The sequence below is a fragment of the Dysidea avara genome, chromosome 7 (genome assembly GCF_963678975.1).
Source record: "Dysidea avara chromosome 7, odDysAvar1.4, whole genome shotgun sequence".
Lineage (NCBI taxonomy): Eukaryota > Metazoa > Porifera > Demospongiae > Dictyoceratida > Dysideidae > Dysidea > Dysidea avara.
The window spans coordinates 22,932,500-22,953,091 of NC_089278.1; the positions used below are offsets into that span (position 1 = coordinate 22,932,500).

The window sequence follows — 20,592 nt, forward strand, 5'->3', positions numbered from 1 at the left end:
ATCAGTTCTAGATGTTTTACTGATTACGTTTGTTGTGTTAATGACACTGCTAATAGGGACAGTCCTTGTAGACCCCTTGATTACTGACATTTCAATGTTAGTGTTGTGTCATGTATAAAGTTATACTGAGTAAGGACACCTTTCTGTTATAGTCAGTGATTGTCTCCAGGTGTAGTTGTTAGTGTGGAGGCTATAGGTGGTGTAGGTCTAGTAATAGTGGATAAACCCTACATTTCCCTTACCTACCTACTGTGTGGATGAGTCTTGGCAGTCATTTTCATTGTGTGGCATTTCCCTTACTGATTGATGATACAGAAGTGGTGCCATTGAGTAGGTTAGGTGTATATGTACGTGTAGCAAGTCCATCATTTGCCTTCTACCCATGGTTACTTGCTGTAATTGCTGTCTCTGTTCTCTTTAGAGTAGTATAAGCTGAAAGTGCTGCACATTGTAGTATTTGGGACAACATTTCATATTAGTCATTAAACTAGTTTGTTATCTGACCATACACTGTTAAAAATGGCTTGTTACGTTAACACCAAAGATGGTTATATTTGGTACTGTGCCACAAAAATTTACAGGAATTAACAAGTTTGGGTACCAATTATAACCACTCAGAGTGTTAATTTAACAAGCCACTTTTAACAGTGCAGTTAGTGTATAGTTATTATGTTGGCTGGTCTTGTTGTTAACCAACAGCTATGAAGGGTAACACTATGTATATAAGTTGTGTATAGTGTAAGCCAGAGATGAACAGCAGCAAAATACATGTGCCTTGGGGAAATTGTTGAGTGACTGTAAATTTTTGTAACTCACATTCACTTAATGTAAAATGGCTATATAACCTGCAAAATATAAACTTATTTTTATCTATTGTAAACAAGCAGTTTTGCTGCATGGTTGCTTAAAGAATTGTGGAAGCAGAAAAATTTTTTTGTGGGAGCAGGTAAATCTAATTTTAAAGATTTATGCAAATGTAGACATCACCTGACTTCTATAATGTTGTGTATATGTAGTAACTAAGATTAACTGTTGATATGCACATAAAGTATTATGACAATTACACATACAGTATAAATAGGCTAAGTCATCACATGTCCAATATTGCATAGTACTTACCATTTTTTGATAGTTGTCTTGAGTGTGGAGTCGTGTAGACCTGATCATGAGTAGCTAGTCATCTACTGCTGGCCAGTGGCCTGATATATACTACATATATATAGCTATCTGACCAGTTCAGAGTTGGTGCATAGCAGTGTTGCTAATCAAGACACACGGTAGTGTGTCGTGCGGCCCAAGAAGCCGGCGCGCCACACCGTGAGTATATTAACAGGAAGAAAGAAAACGCAATTTTCACACCTATGTAGCTCTGTGATCCCTTATCCGATTGGAACCAAATTTGCTAGAGACGTGCCGCCCAGTTAGGGGAGTCTACATACCAAATTTGAAGAAAATCGCTCCAGCCATTTCCGAGATACGAGCGAACAAAATTTCGTTTTAATTTCTTCGTTTTTTTCTTCTTCATCTTCTTCATTTCGCACACTTCGCAAAATTCGCTATAAAACACGAATGCGTGCTCGGATTGGGTTGAAATTTGGCACACTTGAAGGGCTCAGTAAGGCGGATCTGTGTACCAACTTTGGTAGGAATCCGATGAACATTCACGGAGTTATGACCGATTATTTGCGTAAAATAAGGTCGAAGGTCTGTCACGCCTACAGGGTAAACCTCTTGGAGGAATCAGTTGAAAATTGATATGTAGATGGAGCAACCATCGTAGGAGTGCCTTTTTGTGGTTTGAAAGGAATCGAGATAAAGACCATGGAGATATGACACAAAACCCAACCTGTGTCAAAATTACACGATCGATTTTTATGAATAAAAAAATTATTAGTTTTCGTGTCTACCAGACAAACCGCTTAGAGCAACGAGCTGAAAATCTGTAAGTAGCTGGAATAATCATCATAGAAAGTTCTTGCAGTAGTACAGAAGAATCGGATTACAAATCACTGAGTTATGATTCGAAAGGCAACTACGTGCAGCAAATGCGAGATCGAGATACTCTAATAGAACAGTCACCCTAATAAAGCATTCAGTTGCATGTATAATTTACTCAGTTATATTACATTGCAAGTTATTCTGTAGGGAATTCAGCTACAAACAAGTCACCCTGTAGTCAGATCTGCTAGAAGAAGGTGAGAGTTCATCTACAAAGAAGCCATCATGTAGAGAGTTCAGCTCAAATAAATCACCCTGTAGAGAATTCAGCTACAAACAAATTGCCCTGTAGAGAGATCAGCTAGAAGAAGTTACCTTGTAGAGAGTTCAGTTACAAAGAAACAATCATGCAAAGAGTTTAGCTGCAAACAAATCACCCAGTAGAAAGTTCACGCTATGAACAGATCACACTGTAAAGAGTTCAGTTAGAAGCAAGTCATCCTGTAGATAGATCAGCTAGAAGAAGTCACTTTGTAGAGAGTTCGGCTACAAAGAAACCACCATGTAAGAGAGTTCAGTTGCAAACAAACCACTCTGTACAGACTTCAGCTACGAACAGATCACCCTGTAGAGAGATCAGCTAGAAACAAGTCATCCTGTAGAGAGTTCAGCTAGAAGAAGTTACATTGTAGAGAGTTCAGTTACAAAGAAACAATCATGCAAAGAGTTTAGCTGCAAACAAATCACCCAGTAGAAAGTTCACGCTATGAACAGATCACACTGTAAAGAGTTCAGTTAGAAACAAGTCATCCTGTAGAGAGCTCAGCTAGAAGAAGTTACATTGTAGAGAGTTCAGCTACAAAGAAGCTACCGTGTACAGAGTTCAGCTGCAAACAAATTGCCCTGTAGAGAATTCAGCTACAAACAAATCACCCTGTAGAGAGTTCAGCTAGAAACAAGTCACCCTGTAGAGAGTTCAGCTAGAAGAAGTTACATTGTAGAGAGTTCAGCTACAAAGAAACTACCATGTAGAGAGTTCAGCTGCAAACAAATTGCCCTGTAGAGAATTCAGCTACAAACAAATCACCCTGTAGAGAGTTCAGCTAGAAACAAGTCACCCTGTAGAGAGTTCAGCTAGAAGAAGTTACATTGTAGAGAGTTCAGCTACAAAGAAACTACCGTGTACAGAGTTCAGCTGCAAACAAATTGCCCTGTAGAGAGATCAGCTAGAAGAAGTTACATTGTAGAGAGTTCAGCTACAAAGAAACTACCATGTAGAGAGTTCAGCTGCAAACAAATTGCCCTGTAGAGAATTCAGCTACAAACAAATCACCCTGTAGAGAGTTCAGCTAGAAACAAGTCACCCTGTAGAGAGTTCAGCTAGAAGAAGTTACATTGTAGAGAGTTCAGCTACAAAGAAACTACCGTGTACAGAGTTCAGCTGCAAACAAATTGCCCTGTAGAGAGATCAGCTAGAAGAAGTTACATTGTAGAGAGTTCAGCTACAAAGAAATTACCATGTAGAGAGTTCAGCTGCAAACAAATTGCCCTGTAGAGAATTCAGCTACAAACAAATCACCCTGTAGAGAGTTCAGCTAGAAACAAGTCACCCTGTAGAGAGTTCAGCTAGAAGAAGTTACATTGTAGAGAGTTCAGCTACAAAGAAACTACCATGTAGAGAGTTCAGCTGCAAACAAATTGCCCTGTAGAGAATTCAGCTACAAACAAATCACCCTGTACAAAGATCAGCTAGAAGAAATTACCTTGTAGAGAATTTAGCTACAAACAAATCACCCTGTAGAGAGTTCAGCTAGAAACAAGTTACACTGTAGAGAGATCAGCTAGAAACAAGTCACCCTGTAGAGAGTTCAGCTAGAAGAAGTTACATTGTAGAGAGTTCAGCTACAAAGAAACTACCATGTAGAGAGTTCAGCTGCAAACAAATTGCCCTGTAGAGAATTCAGCTACAAACAAATCACCCTGTAGAAAGATCAGCTAGAAGAAGTTACCTTGTAGAGAATTCAGCTACAAACAAATCACCCTGTGGAGAGTTCAGCTAGAAACAAGTCACCCTGTAGAGAGATCAGCTAGAAACTAGCCACCCTTAGAGAGTTCAGCTAGAAGAAGTTACATTGTAGAGAGTTCAGCAGTTTAGCTGCAAACAAATCACCCTGTAGAGAATTCAGCTACAAACAAATTACCCTGTAGAAAGATCAGCTAGAAGAAGTTACCTTGTAGAGAGTTCAGCTACAAACAAATCACCCGTAGAGGGTTCAGCTACAAACAAGTCATCCGGTAGAGAGATCAGCTAGAAGGATCACCTTGCAGAGAGGTCAGCTACAAAGAAATCACCCTGCTTCATCTTTTCTTCTTCCTGTAGTAAAGAAAAAATGACAGGTTAAAAATCCCTAAAGCCGGCCATAGGCCGGCTTTGGTGTATACAAATACAAAAAGAAGTGAAATCTAATCCAAAACAGCCGAGCTGTAAAAAAAGAGTGCGGCCCTGAGAAAAGCTATGGTGAAAAAAAATGTGAAATCCAAGGTGGCGGCCAAGAAATGGCTGTGATGGTAGGTTAATGGTAAAAATTTTAATAACGACAATTCAAGTGAATTTTGTGCCAAGACCAAGCGGCACCAAATTCACCTGAATTGTTGTTATTAAAATTTTTACCATTAACCTACCATCACAGCCATTTCTTGGCCGCCACCTTGGATTTCACATCTTTTTTCACCATAGCCTTTCTCAGGGCCGCACTCTTTTTTTACAGCTCGGCTGTTTTGGATTAGATTATAATTACAGCTACTGACGCTGATGATTAGCACGCATGTATTTGAGTTATTTCATTCCATCTGTTAAGTTTAATTGAGGTTGCTGAGGAGGTTAACCTATTGCATCTACCACTATCTTTTACAAAGTACTTTAATCAACTTTTACAGTACAATAACAACATTAGTGCATATACGTAGAATAGTTCAACTAATTAATACTTTCACAAAGTAAACTTCTAGCTTATTTTCTACTCCTTGACTTATTCGCTTTGTATTGATTTCTTGTTCCATTGATTTGATCTTCTCTTTAATTGCTGGAGCATAACTGGAAACACGTAGCTCTTTTAAGGTATCGTTACTACCCCTCAGGGCTTGTAGTATAGCTACTATAGTTTCCCCACTAATGGCATTACCATAAATATACAGCTCCTCTAGTGACTTGTTGATAGTTAGAGCTGTAATGATTGCATCAGCCACATCATCAGTAATGGTGCCGCATTCAATTCGAAGAATCTTCAACTTGTTATTATCCTTCACTGCAGTGAATAGTGTTCTTGCTGCAACGGAGGATAATGAGGCACTGTACATGTCCAGTTTTGTTAGCATAGAGGAGGGATGGGTCAACATGGTGTAGAGCTCTCCACTCTCCCCAATTGTGTGGTTACTATAAATCCACAACCTTTCTACTTTGCAGCTGAGGACAATGTCACTGATGAAGGATGAGGATGATCTGGTAAGGTCATTATCACTCAACATCAAGTTGGTAATAGTGATGTTACTATGGTTAAGGTATTTGTGAATAATGTGGAGGCCATGATCTTGGATATAACATCTGCTTAAGTAGAGGCTCACCCAATGAATGTGGGAAGAGGAGGTGAGGAAGAGTGACACACACTCAAGATCAGTAGCTGATAGTATAGTGCCATTAAGCTTGATTTCTTTCTTATTAAAGATTGCTGCATCTTCAATGGATTTACACATTTTGTAGTCTTCGGCTTCCTTGAAACATCGATATAGGTGGAGGCACTTTAACTGGTCATGACAAAATTCACTGGAAATGGCAATCTTGTCATCTCCACCAGACAAGAATTTCTTAAAAGAAGATCGTTGTCCTTTGGTAAGAGTAACATAAATGGCAAACATGTTTGAGTGAAGATCACTCCAGAATTTTTTGTGAAGAAGACAAAGTTCTTCGTCTTCTTGAAGGTCAGTTATAACATAGAGAGCTGCTAGATATTCCTGGATAGTGAGGTGTAGGAAGTTAAATGTCATTGTTTTCCCTGTAAGGCCAAAATGTTGTACAGCTTGTAATAGGCCAAAGCCATTAATAGCCTCAGAGGTAGCTACAATATCTGGACAAGCTGCTTCAATGTCTTTATATGTAAATACTAGTTTGTTATCGTTAAGGGCCTCAAGTGAAAGCCTGGATAGTTGCTTAACTACCTTGTTGTATGGCTCTGGCAAGTTTATGAGATCAGTGATGGTGTTATTGAGTGGACAACCAGACTTGGCAAGATGTCGACAGATAGTCTGACAAATAAAATGATTACATAATTCTGTGGCATTTTTTGGCAGAGGAAGTCCACTTTTATGTAAGAACAAAAGGACAACCATGTTAAATGGAACAAAGCACAGGCTATTGATTGTCATGTGATGCCGAAGATATTGGGTGAGCTCTTTGATTTTGTGGGGTTGTTTCTTAAGAGCCTGTTTTATAAACTGCTCTCTTTCTATTTCAGTGAAGCCTAGGATGTCTATTTTGATGCTTGCTCTTTCACGAAGACTCACCGAGGCATGTGGACGAGATGACACCATTATACCACAAAGAGGTAGTGTTGTCCTATTAAGAATGTCAGCAATTAAACTGTTTCTCTTTAGGTGCTCTGGAAATTCATCGTAGCCATCAAGAAGAAAAGTTATATCTTTACCACCATTAGATAGTAGGAAGTCACTGCAAGTTGTTGTAATTTCTGTAGCACTTTCACTTCCATCTCCTTTGCAGAATAGTTTGAGGAGATCAGGGATTGATGTTAACTGCCAAATGTTGGGATCACGAAGACAAACCAGCAACACAATTTTAAACATTGTTAACAATACTTTCTGTCCCCATTGGAATGCAATGTGTTTCAGTAAAACAGATTTACCTATACCAGGAGCTCCTTCAACTAGTACAAATTTTTGGCCATCACTTTTTTCTAATAGTGTTAAGATTTCTGCAACTTCTTTAGTTACAGTGCTGGTATTGAGGACATGTTGTAATGTCTCATGGTTGTCTAGTTTACGACGTTTTTGAGCCAACTGACCACTAGCTACTGAGTCAATGTCACCTGTTTGAATCAGTTTGGCCATTTCACTGTCTTGTTCTTTAGTACGCTGCTCTTGATGCTGGATGAGAACTAGTGGTGTATATTCCTTTGGTTGATCTGGTGGCCATGTGTCTTCATCAACAGTGTGTTGTGCATGCACATTCATCATGGCCACCCTATTGGAGAACATAGAGACTGCCTCAGCTCCTACAAGATAAACAGTAAGGTGTAGTAGCTTATTAGGAGTACACTAATTGTACTCACCTTTCTTAGCAGCTTGATCACTGGACACAGCAGGTGACTGGATGACACTTAGTAGTTTGTTCCAACTAGCAGAGGGGTCCACTTCAAGCCACTCCTCCAACATGGTATCACAACAAGGCCTGGCTTTATCATAATCATATTTTATGATGTCAAGTGTTCCACTGGGTAGACCCAGTAGTGTTCCTATGACTCTCCAATGAGCAGCATAATGTGGAGTGATGTGATTGTGGAGGTCCTTCAGTAGTGGAGTACTGGTAGCTGCAGGGAATAAATAGTATCAACGCAACAATGTATTGGTAACTCATGGTCATCATTGTTCTCCGGTACATAAGGTCATACCAAGAGTTCATAATATATATACTAAGGAGAGTATCCTACTCTCATATACCCCTGTAGAAAGGCGTATCGTGAAGTTATGACATAACACTTCTGAGTTCGCCCGTTTTTCTTTGTATAATTAATGATGTCATTAGTTGAACATGGTATCGATTGAACGCGTGCCTACCAACGTCGCTAGCAACCAAATTAACTCCAGCTCTAAGCGTTTCTCACCCAACTACAATCGTTCCTTCATGGGTTAAGACTGCTTCGTAGGCGTTTCTTACTAGGCCATTCGTGAATACGGCTATCCTGAGTGTCGCAAGTGTGAAACGATGCTAACGATTCTTGCACTTTTACGGCTTCATGTACGTCACAAACCACAACATCTTGTCGTTATGTCATAACTTCACAATATGCCTTTCTACAGGGGTATATGAGAGTAGGATACTCTCCTTAGTATATATATTATGAACTCTTGGTCATACCTACTTGAAAGGTTGACCCGACCGACCTGATTTTGCATAGATTTTAATTAAGAAAAAAAAGGATCATGCCACACCTAGAAATTATTTTTGCAATTTCTACAAAAGATCACGATACTCTAATAGAACAGTCAGTTGGTATAATATAATACTAGCTATCTGTAAGTGTAGACCAGCATGTTCCTCACCGAAAATCTATGATAGCTATACCAATACATCAGTGCTCATTGAACTACTACCTACGTTTATCCTGTTATGTACTAGAAGGGATTTGACAAGTCTGCATAAAGGTAAATGTTTCTTTAATGTGACTTACTGATCTATTTTGAAACAGTATAGCCACTCCAAATAAATTGTTTCCCATCCTGGACTTGGGCATATTTACATATGGGTGGGCAGTCCATTTTCACTATAAGATTGACAGGTTTTCAAGCGATTATTTGCCTAGCACAACCATACTGAAAAAGCTACACAAAACCTTCCTTTTTAGTTGCAAAAATAACACAAACATGAAGTTGCGCTGACTTGATAGCACCATAGATATTAGAGTACTCTATCTAATATCTATGATAGCACTGCTGACATGATAGCACTGCTGACACTGTTACAAGATGGCTTTTGCTGAACCTGTAAGAATAACCAGAAAATAATGGAAGAATACAGAATATTTAGAGCTGACAGTAACCAGATGCAGGCGGTGGATGGGAAAGACAGAGAATTTATTTGGAATGGCCATATGGCTTGTAACCAGAAATAATAAACATGTTTAAAACTAGTTAGCTAGCTGTTTTTTTTTGTTGTTTTGTAAAATAAATCCAAGCAACAACTTTTCAAATAGTAATGGCCTAAGTAGCTACTGAGTACCCCTATCATTGCTTAAACAAAGGTCAAAAGCTCCTGTAGGATAATGAAGTGCCTTTGCTTTGTTAAGAAAATGCCATTATTTACGTATACGATTACTACACGTACCATATTCTGCTGTTTTGAACTGTTCTAGTCCCTTTCGGTTACTCTGGTCCATGTGTCAATGATTAATACTGTGACCGTGACCGGCTTCAATGAGGGCATGGCTTAATCAGTTTATACTAACAGAGAGACTCTTACACATCACAACCCGGCCAACAGTCATGTGAGACGGATTCCGGATTTCCTGGTAGATTGAGATTTAGAAATCTTATTATTTCAATGACCTTCAACTACAAGATTTCTCTGCTGCAAGCCAAGTGGGCTAGAGCATCGGCCTGGTATTAAATAGAAAGTGTTCCAGGTTTGCGGATACCCAGTTTTTTTGTTTTTTTATAGCTATCCAGTTATGCCAACTTGTAGTAGTTGAGCATTTATATGATCACTAATATTATTAATTACTACTTATAAACATCTTTCCAAGGCATTATCAGTGGATTTATGCATCAAGGACCCGGATCAGTATGGTACAAGATCGAGATACTCTAATAGAACAGTCACCTAACTACTCTAATAGAACAGTCACCTAACTACTCTAATAGAACATTTAGTGGTTCATAAAAGTTGGTTCTGTTATGAAATTTTTCCAAATCTTCTATTATCAAGTTAAAAAAAAATTTAGCTAAAAAATCTTATACATACAATGAAGTGCATTGGTCTGTTTAAAAGGCTTGATTCATACTTGTGTAGTTATTACCGGTACTGGTATACTTAATTCAGGTACACAATTTCCAATGAAAATGCTCTCAAATTCAACCTCGTATCATTCAAATTTCAGTTTCAACATTATAATTTTATCATGCACGCAAATGTGAGAGGATGCATCATGTGCTTGGTTGTCTGAACCTACCCAAACCTTCCATTAGCAAATGCTGCAGAGAGTCATACCTATAATCTAAAGACAGTATATAAAATATCTACAGGCAGAAATTTTATGTGGAAATGTCTCCAAATTTCAGTATTTTAGCATCTATTTTTCAAACATTTCCTGGGGGGCATGCCTCCAGACCTCCCTAGGAGATATAAAAATTTTCTTGGGTGGAGATGTGCTTCACACACCTCCACCCAAGAGAGTGAGTTAGCCCCCCCTCCCCTTTTATAAATCCCACGACAAAAACCATGGTTTGTTTGTTTGATGCTTTCATTGTATCAACATCTCTTGGCTTGTAAACTTTTTTGCTATGATATAGATTACATCTATGGAATACTTGGCATGTTTCTTTGCTTTTACAGCACTGCATACTTATTTTCTCTGTGCAAAAGAAAGAAAGAAACATCTCCTTCATAGATCATGGTATTGTTATGTACTTCACAACACTTGCACTTGTATCAGAGTTTGACTTGTATATAGCACATTTCACTTATAAATATTATTACCTATTTAATGAGTTAATCTTAAGTGTACCTAGCAATGCAAGTGGTGAATAGAACAATGGATAGATTCTTATTGTGAGATACACATTATGTGTTTGTGCGATTATTTATATATACCTGGCATTTTATTTTTTACCCCATTATTAGTGTGTGGACTTACATGTTTGTGCAGGGTTAGTGATATCAAGAAATATTTTCTCCATTAATAATATATCTTAGTGATATTGATATGTACTGTAGCTGAACACTCCTGTTAATCATGCAGTTAATAAGATTGCATAATATGAACCACAGTATAGTTATTTTTCTTCATTTAAAACACAACGATTGTTTAGACTACATCAATTTCATACTATCAAGCAGGGGCAGCAATGGCGGATCCAGGATGCCCCCCCCTTCAAGAAATTGCATACAAGATCGAGATACTCTAATAGAGCAGTCAATTACTCTAATAAAGCAGTTACAATGTTCATGAGGCAGTGCAGCTTATTTATGAAGCTATAAATAGGATTTTATTTTACATATCATACTTGATATAATATAAATTATTTGGTAAAGGATAACTAGCTATTATTGTTGTGACCTTTTTTTTTTTTTTTTTTTTTGCTCTTCAACTTTTTTCAGCAAGGTGCCCCCCCTCTTTCCAGACTCTGGATCCGCCCCTGGGCAGGGATAAACTTACCTGGCTCTTGACCCTTATAACTGTATTTGTATATGCATGTCAGTCCCATAAGAGAGCACTATTTTAGTCATACCCCCAGAAAGATTTCCATCATCATCATTAAGGTAGTAGGCACCTGAGTATACTGCACAGATATTGCTGTGTTTACTGAAGAGACATAATTGTGAATATGGCAGCCTGTAGTTTTTCTGTTTCTTTGCTATTAATTTTATAGTCTGTATGATCTATGTACTATACTGTACATACATTAGGATAATACTCAATCATCTACAGCTGTTTGATCAGACAATGACTGAAGAGTCAACACAAAGGCAGTACAGTTTGACAGCTGTTGTCACTTATTATGGTAAGCACTACTCCACATTCTGTTGCCATGGTAGCCACAAAGAGTGGGTGATACCAGTGTTAGGAAGGTGAGTCTCCACCTCCCTGATATTATTACAACATTATCTCAACAACCCTGCATGCCTATCAATTTAATTCTAGTAAACTCTGTTTAACCTCTAATAGAACATGTGCTTGGAGAGTTTAATATAATGGTTTGTCAAGGTCCTTCTGTACTTTTGTTGTTTGGAATTTCATACATGTCTCAATAGTACTATCGAACATTTATTAGGTATGTGCATTTCACATAAGTTCCAAGCAGTGCATTTTGCTTCACAGAAGTCCTAGGTACAATGAAATCATCAAATAGTACAATAGTACTGTTTAGTAGAGTTCTTCCCTAAGGACCCACAAGAATGCTGCCATTAAAACACCATCATAGATATGTCATATGTGACAACTTGCAGATGGAATTTTAAAAGTCACCAAAATCCGATTTTTTGGTCTGCCTGCCAATTATAGGGCTAAAGGCCAACTGAAGCAGCACACAGCCCACAGGTTGCATGTGCCTCTTCTGGTTCTAACGAGTGTCTGCCTTCTGCACTTGCCTTTCAATAAGATGGTCATCATCTTCATACATGCAAGGAAACCAGGCATACCAAGGCAAAATTTTCAGTATCAACATTTTCCTTAGAGGAACGTATAATGATTGCATGGAACCATGCCCTCAGACAATCAGAACATATACCGCCATGCCCTTAATGATCAGAACTAGCTGGGTGAGTCTAACATCTCTTAATGATCTAGCTGCAATCAGCTACAGATTTGCTGCAGAAAACAAGACATGGCATTGAACACAATCCATATCAGAGATCAAGATACTCTAATAAAGCAGTCACAGCCACATGTATAATTATAATATAAAGTTAATACATGATGCGGAAAAATCCCTACATTGGCATGTTCAATGCATTTTGCTACATTATCTAGTTTCACTGTAGAACCCTACTTCGCTTTTAAAATTAATTGTTCATACCTTCTGTGGAACCATTTTATTGCACTATATATTTTGTGCATTTAGCCTCCACAGACAAGGAGCTGCATGCTCAGCCACTTATTGCATTATTTTGTTTCTCACTGGATAAGTAATTGATACCCACAATCAGTAATTCATGTTGGTCACATAATGCAGGTTGGTCAGAAATGGAAGGACGTGAAAGATAATATACACTTATGCTAGTGTTGAAACTGCTCCTGTTTCTAAGATTGATGGTAACAGAAACATATTCTGATGTTCAACTGTCCTTGTCTTAATGTTTATAGCTGTTGTAAACTGTGGCCTCCGCTCTATCCATGAGACTTGGACAGCTTGTTGCTAATCCTATCCCACAAGGATTTACCCACACAGACTGGATGGTGCAAACAATGATGAGTAAAAACTGATGAGTATAAATATGTTTGGACCAATTATATCTTAGTATTGAAACTAAATTTCATGAACTAAAATGTAAATTTGTAAGTTTCTGTACATAATTTTACAAATGCTTTGAGTATCGACAGTGGTGCATGTCAAAAAGATGTGTTGTGTTTTTATTTAATTTATTAAAGTTTTACAGCACAAGTGCTGAAGGTCTGTAGGACACCTGGTCCTACAGCCTGCTCAGACATTAGATACAAAGACATTAGCTACGTAAGGTGTGTTTGAAAAGTTGCAGGAAGGAGAAAAAATCCATGACTGGACTTAGGTAGCCTCGTGTTGTACTGGTGTGTCTAGCAGCCAGATGATGGGGAGCAAGATAGTGGGATTTTCACATAAAGCATGTCTCAAAAGTCCTATTACATACTATACAACAATAATAAACCTGATACACTGAAGCCATTAATTAAAAGCACCCTGAAAAGTGGACACTTTTAGGTCCAAGTCAAATATGCTCACCAAAAATGCTTCAGGAACTTTTACCTGTCTAGGTTAACAAGATTTCTTGGAACGTTTTAATCAGTGAATGCTCTATTAGAGTATTTCATTTCAATCTATTAGAGAGTATCGATCTAAGGAGCTATGTACCATTTTCCACTGACTGCCCTGTACAGGATTTCAAGCTCTGTAGTTTGAAATATCCACCAATTATGCTAGCATTACACTAGTTGGCCTGTTGTGCTTTTTTTCACATTAGACACAGGCCTAGACTTCATTAATGATCAGAACACTTTCCATGTGTATTAGTGTACATATTAGTTTAGACCCCTCTATCAGGACACATCACTAATAAGGACACTTTAAAATTGTGTCAAGGCAAGAAACCAAGAATATAGCAGTCTCAATGTAAGTTCATCTGTCCTGTTAATATTACAAAACTTCTTGTTATAAATTTGATATTAATCAGTGTGAGTAATATGCCATAAAATTGATTCTATAACAAAACATACAATACTATAATTATTATAGTCTATATACATTGTAGTAGTAATTCAATAACTCTCTGATCACCTGTATATATCAAAATAGAGTGTGGCAGCTCCCAATTAAGTGGACACATAGTCAGGGAGTTCCCTTGCACACACATCCAACAACAATGCACCATAACTGAACACATTGGAGGGGGGAACAGTATGAAGGTCGGTCACTTTGGCCTGCAGTTGTATCATATCTGTTAATTGTGTTAGTAGCTCACATATGTATTTAATTAACAATTCTTCCAGCCAATCCTATACTATCCATTGTTTGTCTGTTTTGTTAACCTCTGTTTCATGGTAACTGAGTTCAACTGTTTCTCTTTTTTTCTTCCCACATACCCTTGCACCTCAACTTCTTTACAGCACACTCATGCACTCTCAGTGAATATATAGTGGTGCATCTTGAGATACTCCTACTTCATCTACAGGATAACCTAGACCTTGTGTAACTATAAGTACACAGGCTACATCAGAAGGGAAGCTATACTCTCTACTCTATTACTCCCTATATACTCTATTATTTGACTGCATGCAAACATAGAAGTAGTAGTAGTTACACTTTTACCACTGTAAAAATATCCTTTACAGCAAAACAGCAACATGTGTGTATGTATAATAGTTTAATAAACTAACCAACCAAGTGTTACCAGAAGCGAACTGTTAGCTTATCTTGTATTCCTAGACTTCTTCGCTTTCTGTTAATTTCTCGTTCTATTAATCTAATCCTGTCCTCGATTGCTGGAGGGTGACTGGGAATAACCAGTAATTGCAGTGTATCATTGTACCTCAGGAATTGAAGGATAGTAACTGTGGCTACTCCACTGATATGGTTGCCATGAATCCACAGCTCCACTAGTGACTTGTTGATAGTTAGAGCTAGAGTGATGTCATCGGCCACATCATCAGTAATGGTGTTGTAGTTAATCCAGAGCACCTTCAACTTTTTAGAATCCTTCACTGCAGTGAACAGTGTTCTTGCTGCAATGGAAGTTAATGAGGTATTGTTCATGTTCAGTATTGTTAGCATAGAGGAGGGGTGGGTCAACATGTTGTAGAGCTCTCCATTCTCCCCAATTGTCCGATTACCAATAATTCTCAACTCTTTTACTTTGCAGCTGAGGACAATGTCACTTGTGCAGGAGGAGGAATATTTGGTGAGACAATTATCATTTAACCACAAACTGGCAATAGTGATATTACTATGATTAAGATATTTGTGAATAATGCGGAGACCACGATCTTGAATATAGCAGCCTGACAAGTTGAACTCCATCCAATGTTTGTGGGAAGACGAGGTGAGGAAGAGTGACACACATTCGAGATCAGTAGCTGATACACTAGCACTGCGAAGATCAATTTTATTCTCACTGAAAATTGGTGCCTCTTCAATAGATTTACACATTTTATAATCTCCTGCCTCCTTGAAACATCGGTAGAGTCGGAGACATTTCAACTGGTCTTGAAGGAATTGGCTGGAAATGGCAATCTTATCATCTCCACCAGACAGGAATTTCTTAAAAGGAGATCGTTGTCCTTTGGTAAGTGTGACATAAATGGCAAACATGTTTGCATGAAGATCACTCCAGAAGTGGTCGTGAAGGATACAAAGCTCTTCGCCTGGTTGAAGGTCGGTTATAATATAGTAAGCTGCTAGGTATTCCTGAATGGTTAGATGTAGGAAGTTAAATGTCACTGTTTTCCCTGTAAGGTGATAATGTTGTATTGCTTGTAATAGGCCAAATCCATTGATGGCCTCACGAGTGCCCGTGACATCAGGACATGCTGCCTCAATCTCATCGTAGGTGAAAACCAGTTGGTTATTGTTAAGTGCTTGTAACGCTAGCTTCGAAAGTTGTTTAACTATTTTACTGTATGGCTCTGGCAGGTCAGCTAGGTGACTGATGATCTTTTTGAGAGGTTGACCAGATTTGACAAGATGTCGACAGATGGTAAGACAGATAAAGTGATGGTATAACTCACTGGAATCACTGGGAAGGGGAATACCCATTTTACATAAGAAAAGCAGAATTACTATGTTAAATGGTACTAAGCAGAGGATGTTGATGGTGAGATGATTTTGCAAGTAGTGGGTAAGCTTTTCAATACTTTGTGATTGTCCCTTTAAAGACTGTTTAATGTAATGGTGTTGCTCTTCCTCAGTAAAACCCAGGATGTCTACTTTGACAGTTGCTTGTTCTCGGAGGGTGACAGAGGCATGTGGGCGAGATGACACTACTAATCCACAGAGAGGTAGAACGTTACGATTTATAATATCACCAATTAAACTGTTTTCTCGTAGATGATCAGGAAGTTCATCAAAGCCATCAAAAAGAAAAAGCAAATGTTTTCCATCAGTCTCAAAAAGGTGATCACTACATGCAGCTGCAATTTCTTTAGCTTTCCTATCTCCCTTGCAGAATAACAGAAGAAGGTCACTGATTGATTTAGCTTGCTGAACAATGGGGTCACGTAAACAGACTAACAGTAGCAGCGTAAATGTTTGTAACAATTGTTGCTTACCCCACCTGTATGCTATTTCACGTAACAAAACAGACTTGCCAATGCCAGGTGCACCTTCAATCATAACAAACTGTGGTTCACTACTTTTCTCTAGTGGAGCTAAAATCTCTGTAATGTTTTTGGTCACCTTGCTACCACGTGGAACTAGTGTAGTGACATCACCTTTGTGAACTACCTTAGCAACTTCAACAGTTTGGTCCATCCTTCCTTGTCCTTCATGATGGACCAGTAAGAGTGGTGTGAAGCTGTGTGGCTGATCTGGTGGCCATGTATGTTTGTCAACTCTTAGCCATGCTTGTGCATTTATCATGGCCACTCTATTGGAGAACATAGAGACTGCCTCTGCTCCTACAGGATAAACAGTAAAGTGTAGCAGTTAATCTGGTTACACAAATGTACTCACCTTTCTCAGAAGTGTGATCACTGGACACAGTGGGTGACTGGATGACACTCAGTAGCTTATTCCAACTAGCAGAGGGGTCCACTTCAAGCCATTTCAAGAACACAGCATTGCAACAGGGAACAGCTTTGTGATAGTTGTCATATTGTATGATTTTTAACTCTTCAATAGGTAGACCCAGTAGTGTTCCTATCACTCTCCAATCTGCAGCATAGTGTGGAGCGATGTGTTCATAGAGATCCTTCAGTAGTGGAGTTGTGTTAGCTACAGTAAATAATGTAAAGTACATTGTGCAAATTGGCTTTGTGCATGCACATCTTGGTAATATTATACTAAAGTTTAGGTAATGGCAGCTATATCACTAGTTAGCAAAGGTCATTTAAGAGTAATCACCTATGGTATGCAAAATATAAGGCAATATACATTTCTCCCAAATTTCAAGGAATTTTCACACAACCTATATATATATATATTAATACCATACCTGTTTCACTGCCCATACAAAAGTCTCAATAGTAGCAGTGAAATTTATCCCGTATTTCACTGGTAGCAGTGAAAAGTTGTAATTGCAATTTCATTGGCTGATATACTACAGCAAACTAGCCAATAGAATCAGTATATCACTTGTACATTTGATATACACATCTGATTGGCTAAAATTTATTTATAGTGCTTAGTTGTTTTACCAGTTAGGCATGTCCGACTTGACAACCTCGCGAAATTTATCTCCATTTCCAATACAACACTCGTGGTATTTATCCCAAATTTCACTGCTACCCATGCTATTACTAGTACTAATACAACATCAATATTGTGTCCTGTACAAAAACTCCAATAGTAGCTTGTGGTATATTTTTGATATACTACAGCAAACTAGCCAATAGAATCAGTATATCACTTGTACATTTGATATACACATCTGATTGGCTAAAATTTATTATAGTGCTTAGTTGTTTTACCAGTTAGGTATGTCCGACTTGACAACTATTGCTACCATAGTAACCACTACATGTTACCTGGCATGCTAAGCAACCGTTGCCAGGCAACCACTACTAATTCTTTAAAATGTTTTTGACACCATAGCAACGGTTGCTAAGCAACCACTAAAAGGCATATAACTAGGTCAGCTTTAAATTTTGTTGCCTAGCAACAGTTGCTATGGATTGTTGGACCAATTTTCAAGAAGATTGCAGGCTGCAATACATGTGCATACTCCTTCAGCATGCTAATCACAAGGAATTACTTACCAGTACTAATAATGGTGTAAAAACATGAGAAATTGCTGTTACTGCTTCCAAGTGGGAGACGAGATGTTGTATTAACATATTATACTACAGATATCATGGTATTCGAAATATATACCAAAAGATATACAAACTTGGAAAAGATGTTATAGTGCGAGGCGAAAGTATAACATATACATATATATATATATATATAGGTTTATTGTGGCACTTTCAATTGCAGCCGCACTCGAGTGGTGCTACGAAAATAAGGGCTTAAAGAGATGCATCGAGTAGTGGTCGAGATTGACTAGTTGCCGCATTGATTTTTGAACTAAAGCAATAAATACTGCTGCATTTAACTAAGTAAATATGGTAGGTCAATGTTGCAGAAATTTGTGTAGACATTATGTTTCAGCTGTTTGTAAGCAACTCTCATTCTATCTGTTTTGGATTAATTCTCATAGGCACAGTTTTCCAAGTACAGTTATCAAGACATTGATTGATTCCTTAGTTTTGCCTTGCCTTAATTATGTGTTGCCAGCTGGTTTTGTCTGGTCACCCACTACAGCATCTGCAAAGACTGCTAAATTGGGGAGTCCACAATGCTGCATCATTGTGCAAGTATGATCGATCTAGTTTCTGTTCATTGATCTGGCTAAGATTTAGCTATAGAGTAAGGGAACACCATAGTGTGCAAAGCACATTATACAGACTTCATTGGTTGCCAGAACTGTCTCAGATTCATCATTAGTTCTCCTCAAAGTATGCTTCTTGATCCTCCTATTGAATCTGGTACCAGGATGCTTACTGTAGCGTACTGGACGCAAGCGAGGACCAATGTGCTAGACTGGATCTGACAAGGACTCAGAGATGTTTTAGCTATGTTGCTGGGAAGATGTGGAATGGATAACCGAAAGTAGCTACTTCATCTAACTTTTCCGCTACAGCTTATGATTATCTTTTAACTCTATCTTAAAGTAGCTGTGTGCATGCCACGGTTCATGTAGTGTTTGCATGTGGTTGTATACAGGGGTGACACACAGGCACTCACTGTAGGTAGATCTGCGACCATGGTCAAAGTCAAGGCCACCAAATTCGTGCCAAGTCAACGGTCAAGGGTGAAAATTCCAACCCACAATCAAAAAATGCTGAAATATCGTTGCCCGCAAGTCACCGGTCAAAGGTAGACAAAGGATCTTATTATTATACTGGGCAGACAGCACCAGCTGATTGTGCCCAGGGGACAAGGTCTGTCCCAAACAATTACAAAAAATCAATAATTACAATAAAGCATTATCTTAGTCACAGGTCAAAGCGAAATTTCGCCAGGTCAAGACTTTGACCGCGGTTGCAAATCTACCTACAGTGCGGTACCTACATGACACCCATTGGTATATTTTTTTGTCAGTAGCTATATACCGCTGTCTCGACTGCTGTACATGTTTGTAGTTAGCCTATCAGGGGATGTAGTACGTGTATGCTCCAGTGCGGAAGAACGGCCAGTCCTAGTACTTGAGTTTAAACTAATAGTCGATCACTGGCTGAATCGCGGGCACCTCCTTGATGTAAGTGTGTCTGTGTGAACTGTTTACACGTACCATATTCTGCTGTTCTGAATCGTTCTAGTGCCTTTCGGTTAGTCTGGTCCATGTCACAATTACAGCAGTTACCCCAGCTGAGTACCGGGTGATCAATTCAGCTCAGTTGCTATAGCTAACCATAAGAATGCGCGGAGATTTAGAGATAACTCCCCCATTTCGAATTTCTATGATCAGTTATCACGTGAGTTCAGTGAACTCGTTTGATTGATCTGAACGGTAGTCTCGCCATATTTTTTTCTTTGAAAGACAGTCTGGCAGCATACCAGCAGGGCTGACTGCTCAGTATAAACAATTAAACAACTAAGTAATAAACATAATTGATAATATATCCAGTCCCAGCTTTTTGACTGACCAGTAGTATACCGATAGGGTATCAACAGTATTAACCTCAAACCTTGCAAGCTCAACCTCAAACCAACCTTGCAAGCTCAACCTCAAACCTTGCAAGCTCAACCTCAAACCTTACAAGCTTTATGCATGGAGAAGCTATCGTGAATACCACAACTGACTCAACTGAGGGTACAATAATGATATTCATAATCTGATTAACAGGTCATTTAATTAACAGAAGGTGTAGCTATTGTGCCGCGTAGCCATTGATTAATAGTGAGACGTCAGTGTTACCAGCCTGAAACTGTCTTTTTTTCCCCAACCAAACAAAAAAAAGAAAAAAATATAGGCTGACTGGCGAGACTGCTTCTGAAGGCCTAGCACCTAGACTATATGCAACCAAATTAAATTAATCGTTGAACTGATCAGAGCCCGGAGATTTTGAGTGGTCATGCCATCCATGGACTGCAGTGGAGGTGGTATTCATGCATGCATTAGCATGCCATGCTATATAGGGGATCTGCATGGGGGCATGTTCTTCTAGGAAAATTTTGAAAAAAGATGCTCTGAAATTGGAGGTTATATTTTATATACAAATTAAGTCTCTTTAATCTTCATGCAGTTATGTTAACACATCG

The 20,592-nt window shown here is 38.5% G+C and overlaps 2 protein-coding genes and 1 long non-coding RNA gene across 3 annotated transcripts; 1 reads left to right on the top strand and 2 right to left on the bottom strand.

Moving 5' to 3' along the window:
- Positions 1-4,878: 4,878 nt before the first annotated feature.
- Positions 4,879-9,219, bottom strand: LOC136259605 (protein NLRC5-like). The gene is made up of 3 exons (XM_066053084.1): positions 9,050-9,219; positions 7,278-7,535; positions 4,879-7,220 (listed from the first exon to the last, which is right to left on the bottom strand). The coding sequence occupies exons 1-3, from the start codon at positions 9,099-9,101 to the stop codon at positions 4,912-4,914; spliced, it is 2,619 nt and encodes an 872-aa protein (XP_065909156.1). The 5' UTR covers positions 9,102-9,219; the 3' UTR covers positions 4,879-4,911.
- Positions 9,220-10,575: 1,356 nt separating this feature from the next.
- Positions 10,576-12,973, top strand: LOC136259610 (uncharacterized). Its single transcript, XR_010703307.1, has 3 exons — positions 10,576-11,445; positions 12,616-12,695; positions 12,747-12,973. It is a non-coding gene; the product is annotated as an uncharacterized lncRNA (long non-coding RNA).
- Positions 12,974-14,421: 1,448 nt separating this feature from the next.
- LOC136261285 (protein NLRC3-like) lies at positions 14,422-19,905 on the bottom strand. The gene is made up of 3 exons (XM_066055262.1): positions 19,622-19,905; positions 16,801-17,061; positions 14,422-16,745 (listed from the first exon to the last, which is right to left on the bottom strand). Exons 1-3 carry the CDS (start codon positions 19,671-19,673, stop codon positions 14,521-14,523), a joined length of 2,538 nt encoding a protein of 845 aa, XP_065911334.1. The 5' UTR covers positions 19,674-19,905; the 3' UTR covers positions 14,422-14,520.
- Positions 19,906-20,592: the final 687 nt, after the last annotated feature.

Bases quoted from the DNA above. Each gene is read 5' to 3' on its own strand.
- LOC136259605 (XM_066053084.1), bottom strand. From the start codon at position 9,101: ATGGACCAGAGTAACCGAAAGGGACTAGAACAGTTCAAAACAGCAGAA. The intron at 7,536-9,049 runs GTACGTGTAGTA...TATTCCCTGCAG, and splicing joins GTTCAAAACAGCAGAATATG to CTACCAGTACTCCACTACTG. The intron at 7,221-7,277 runs GTGAGTACAATT...TTTATCTTGTAG, and splicing joins TGATCAAGCTGCTAAGAAAG to GAGCTGAGGCAGTCTCTATG.
- LOC136261285 (XM_066055262.1), bottom strand. From the start codon at position 19,673: ATGGACCAGACTAACCGAAAGGCACTAGAACGATTCAGAACAGCAGAA. The intron at 17,062-19,621 runs GTACGTGTAAAC...TATTTACTGTAG, and splicing joins ATTCAGAACAGCAGAATATG to CTAACACAACTCCACTACTG. The intron at 16,746-16,800 runs GTGAGTACATTT...TTTATCCTGTAG, and splicing joins TGATCACACTTCTGAGAAAG to GAGCAGAGGCAGTCTCTATG.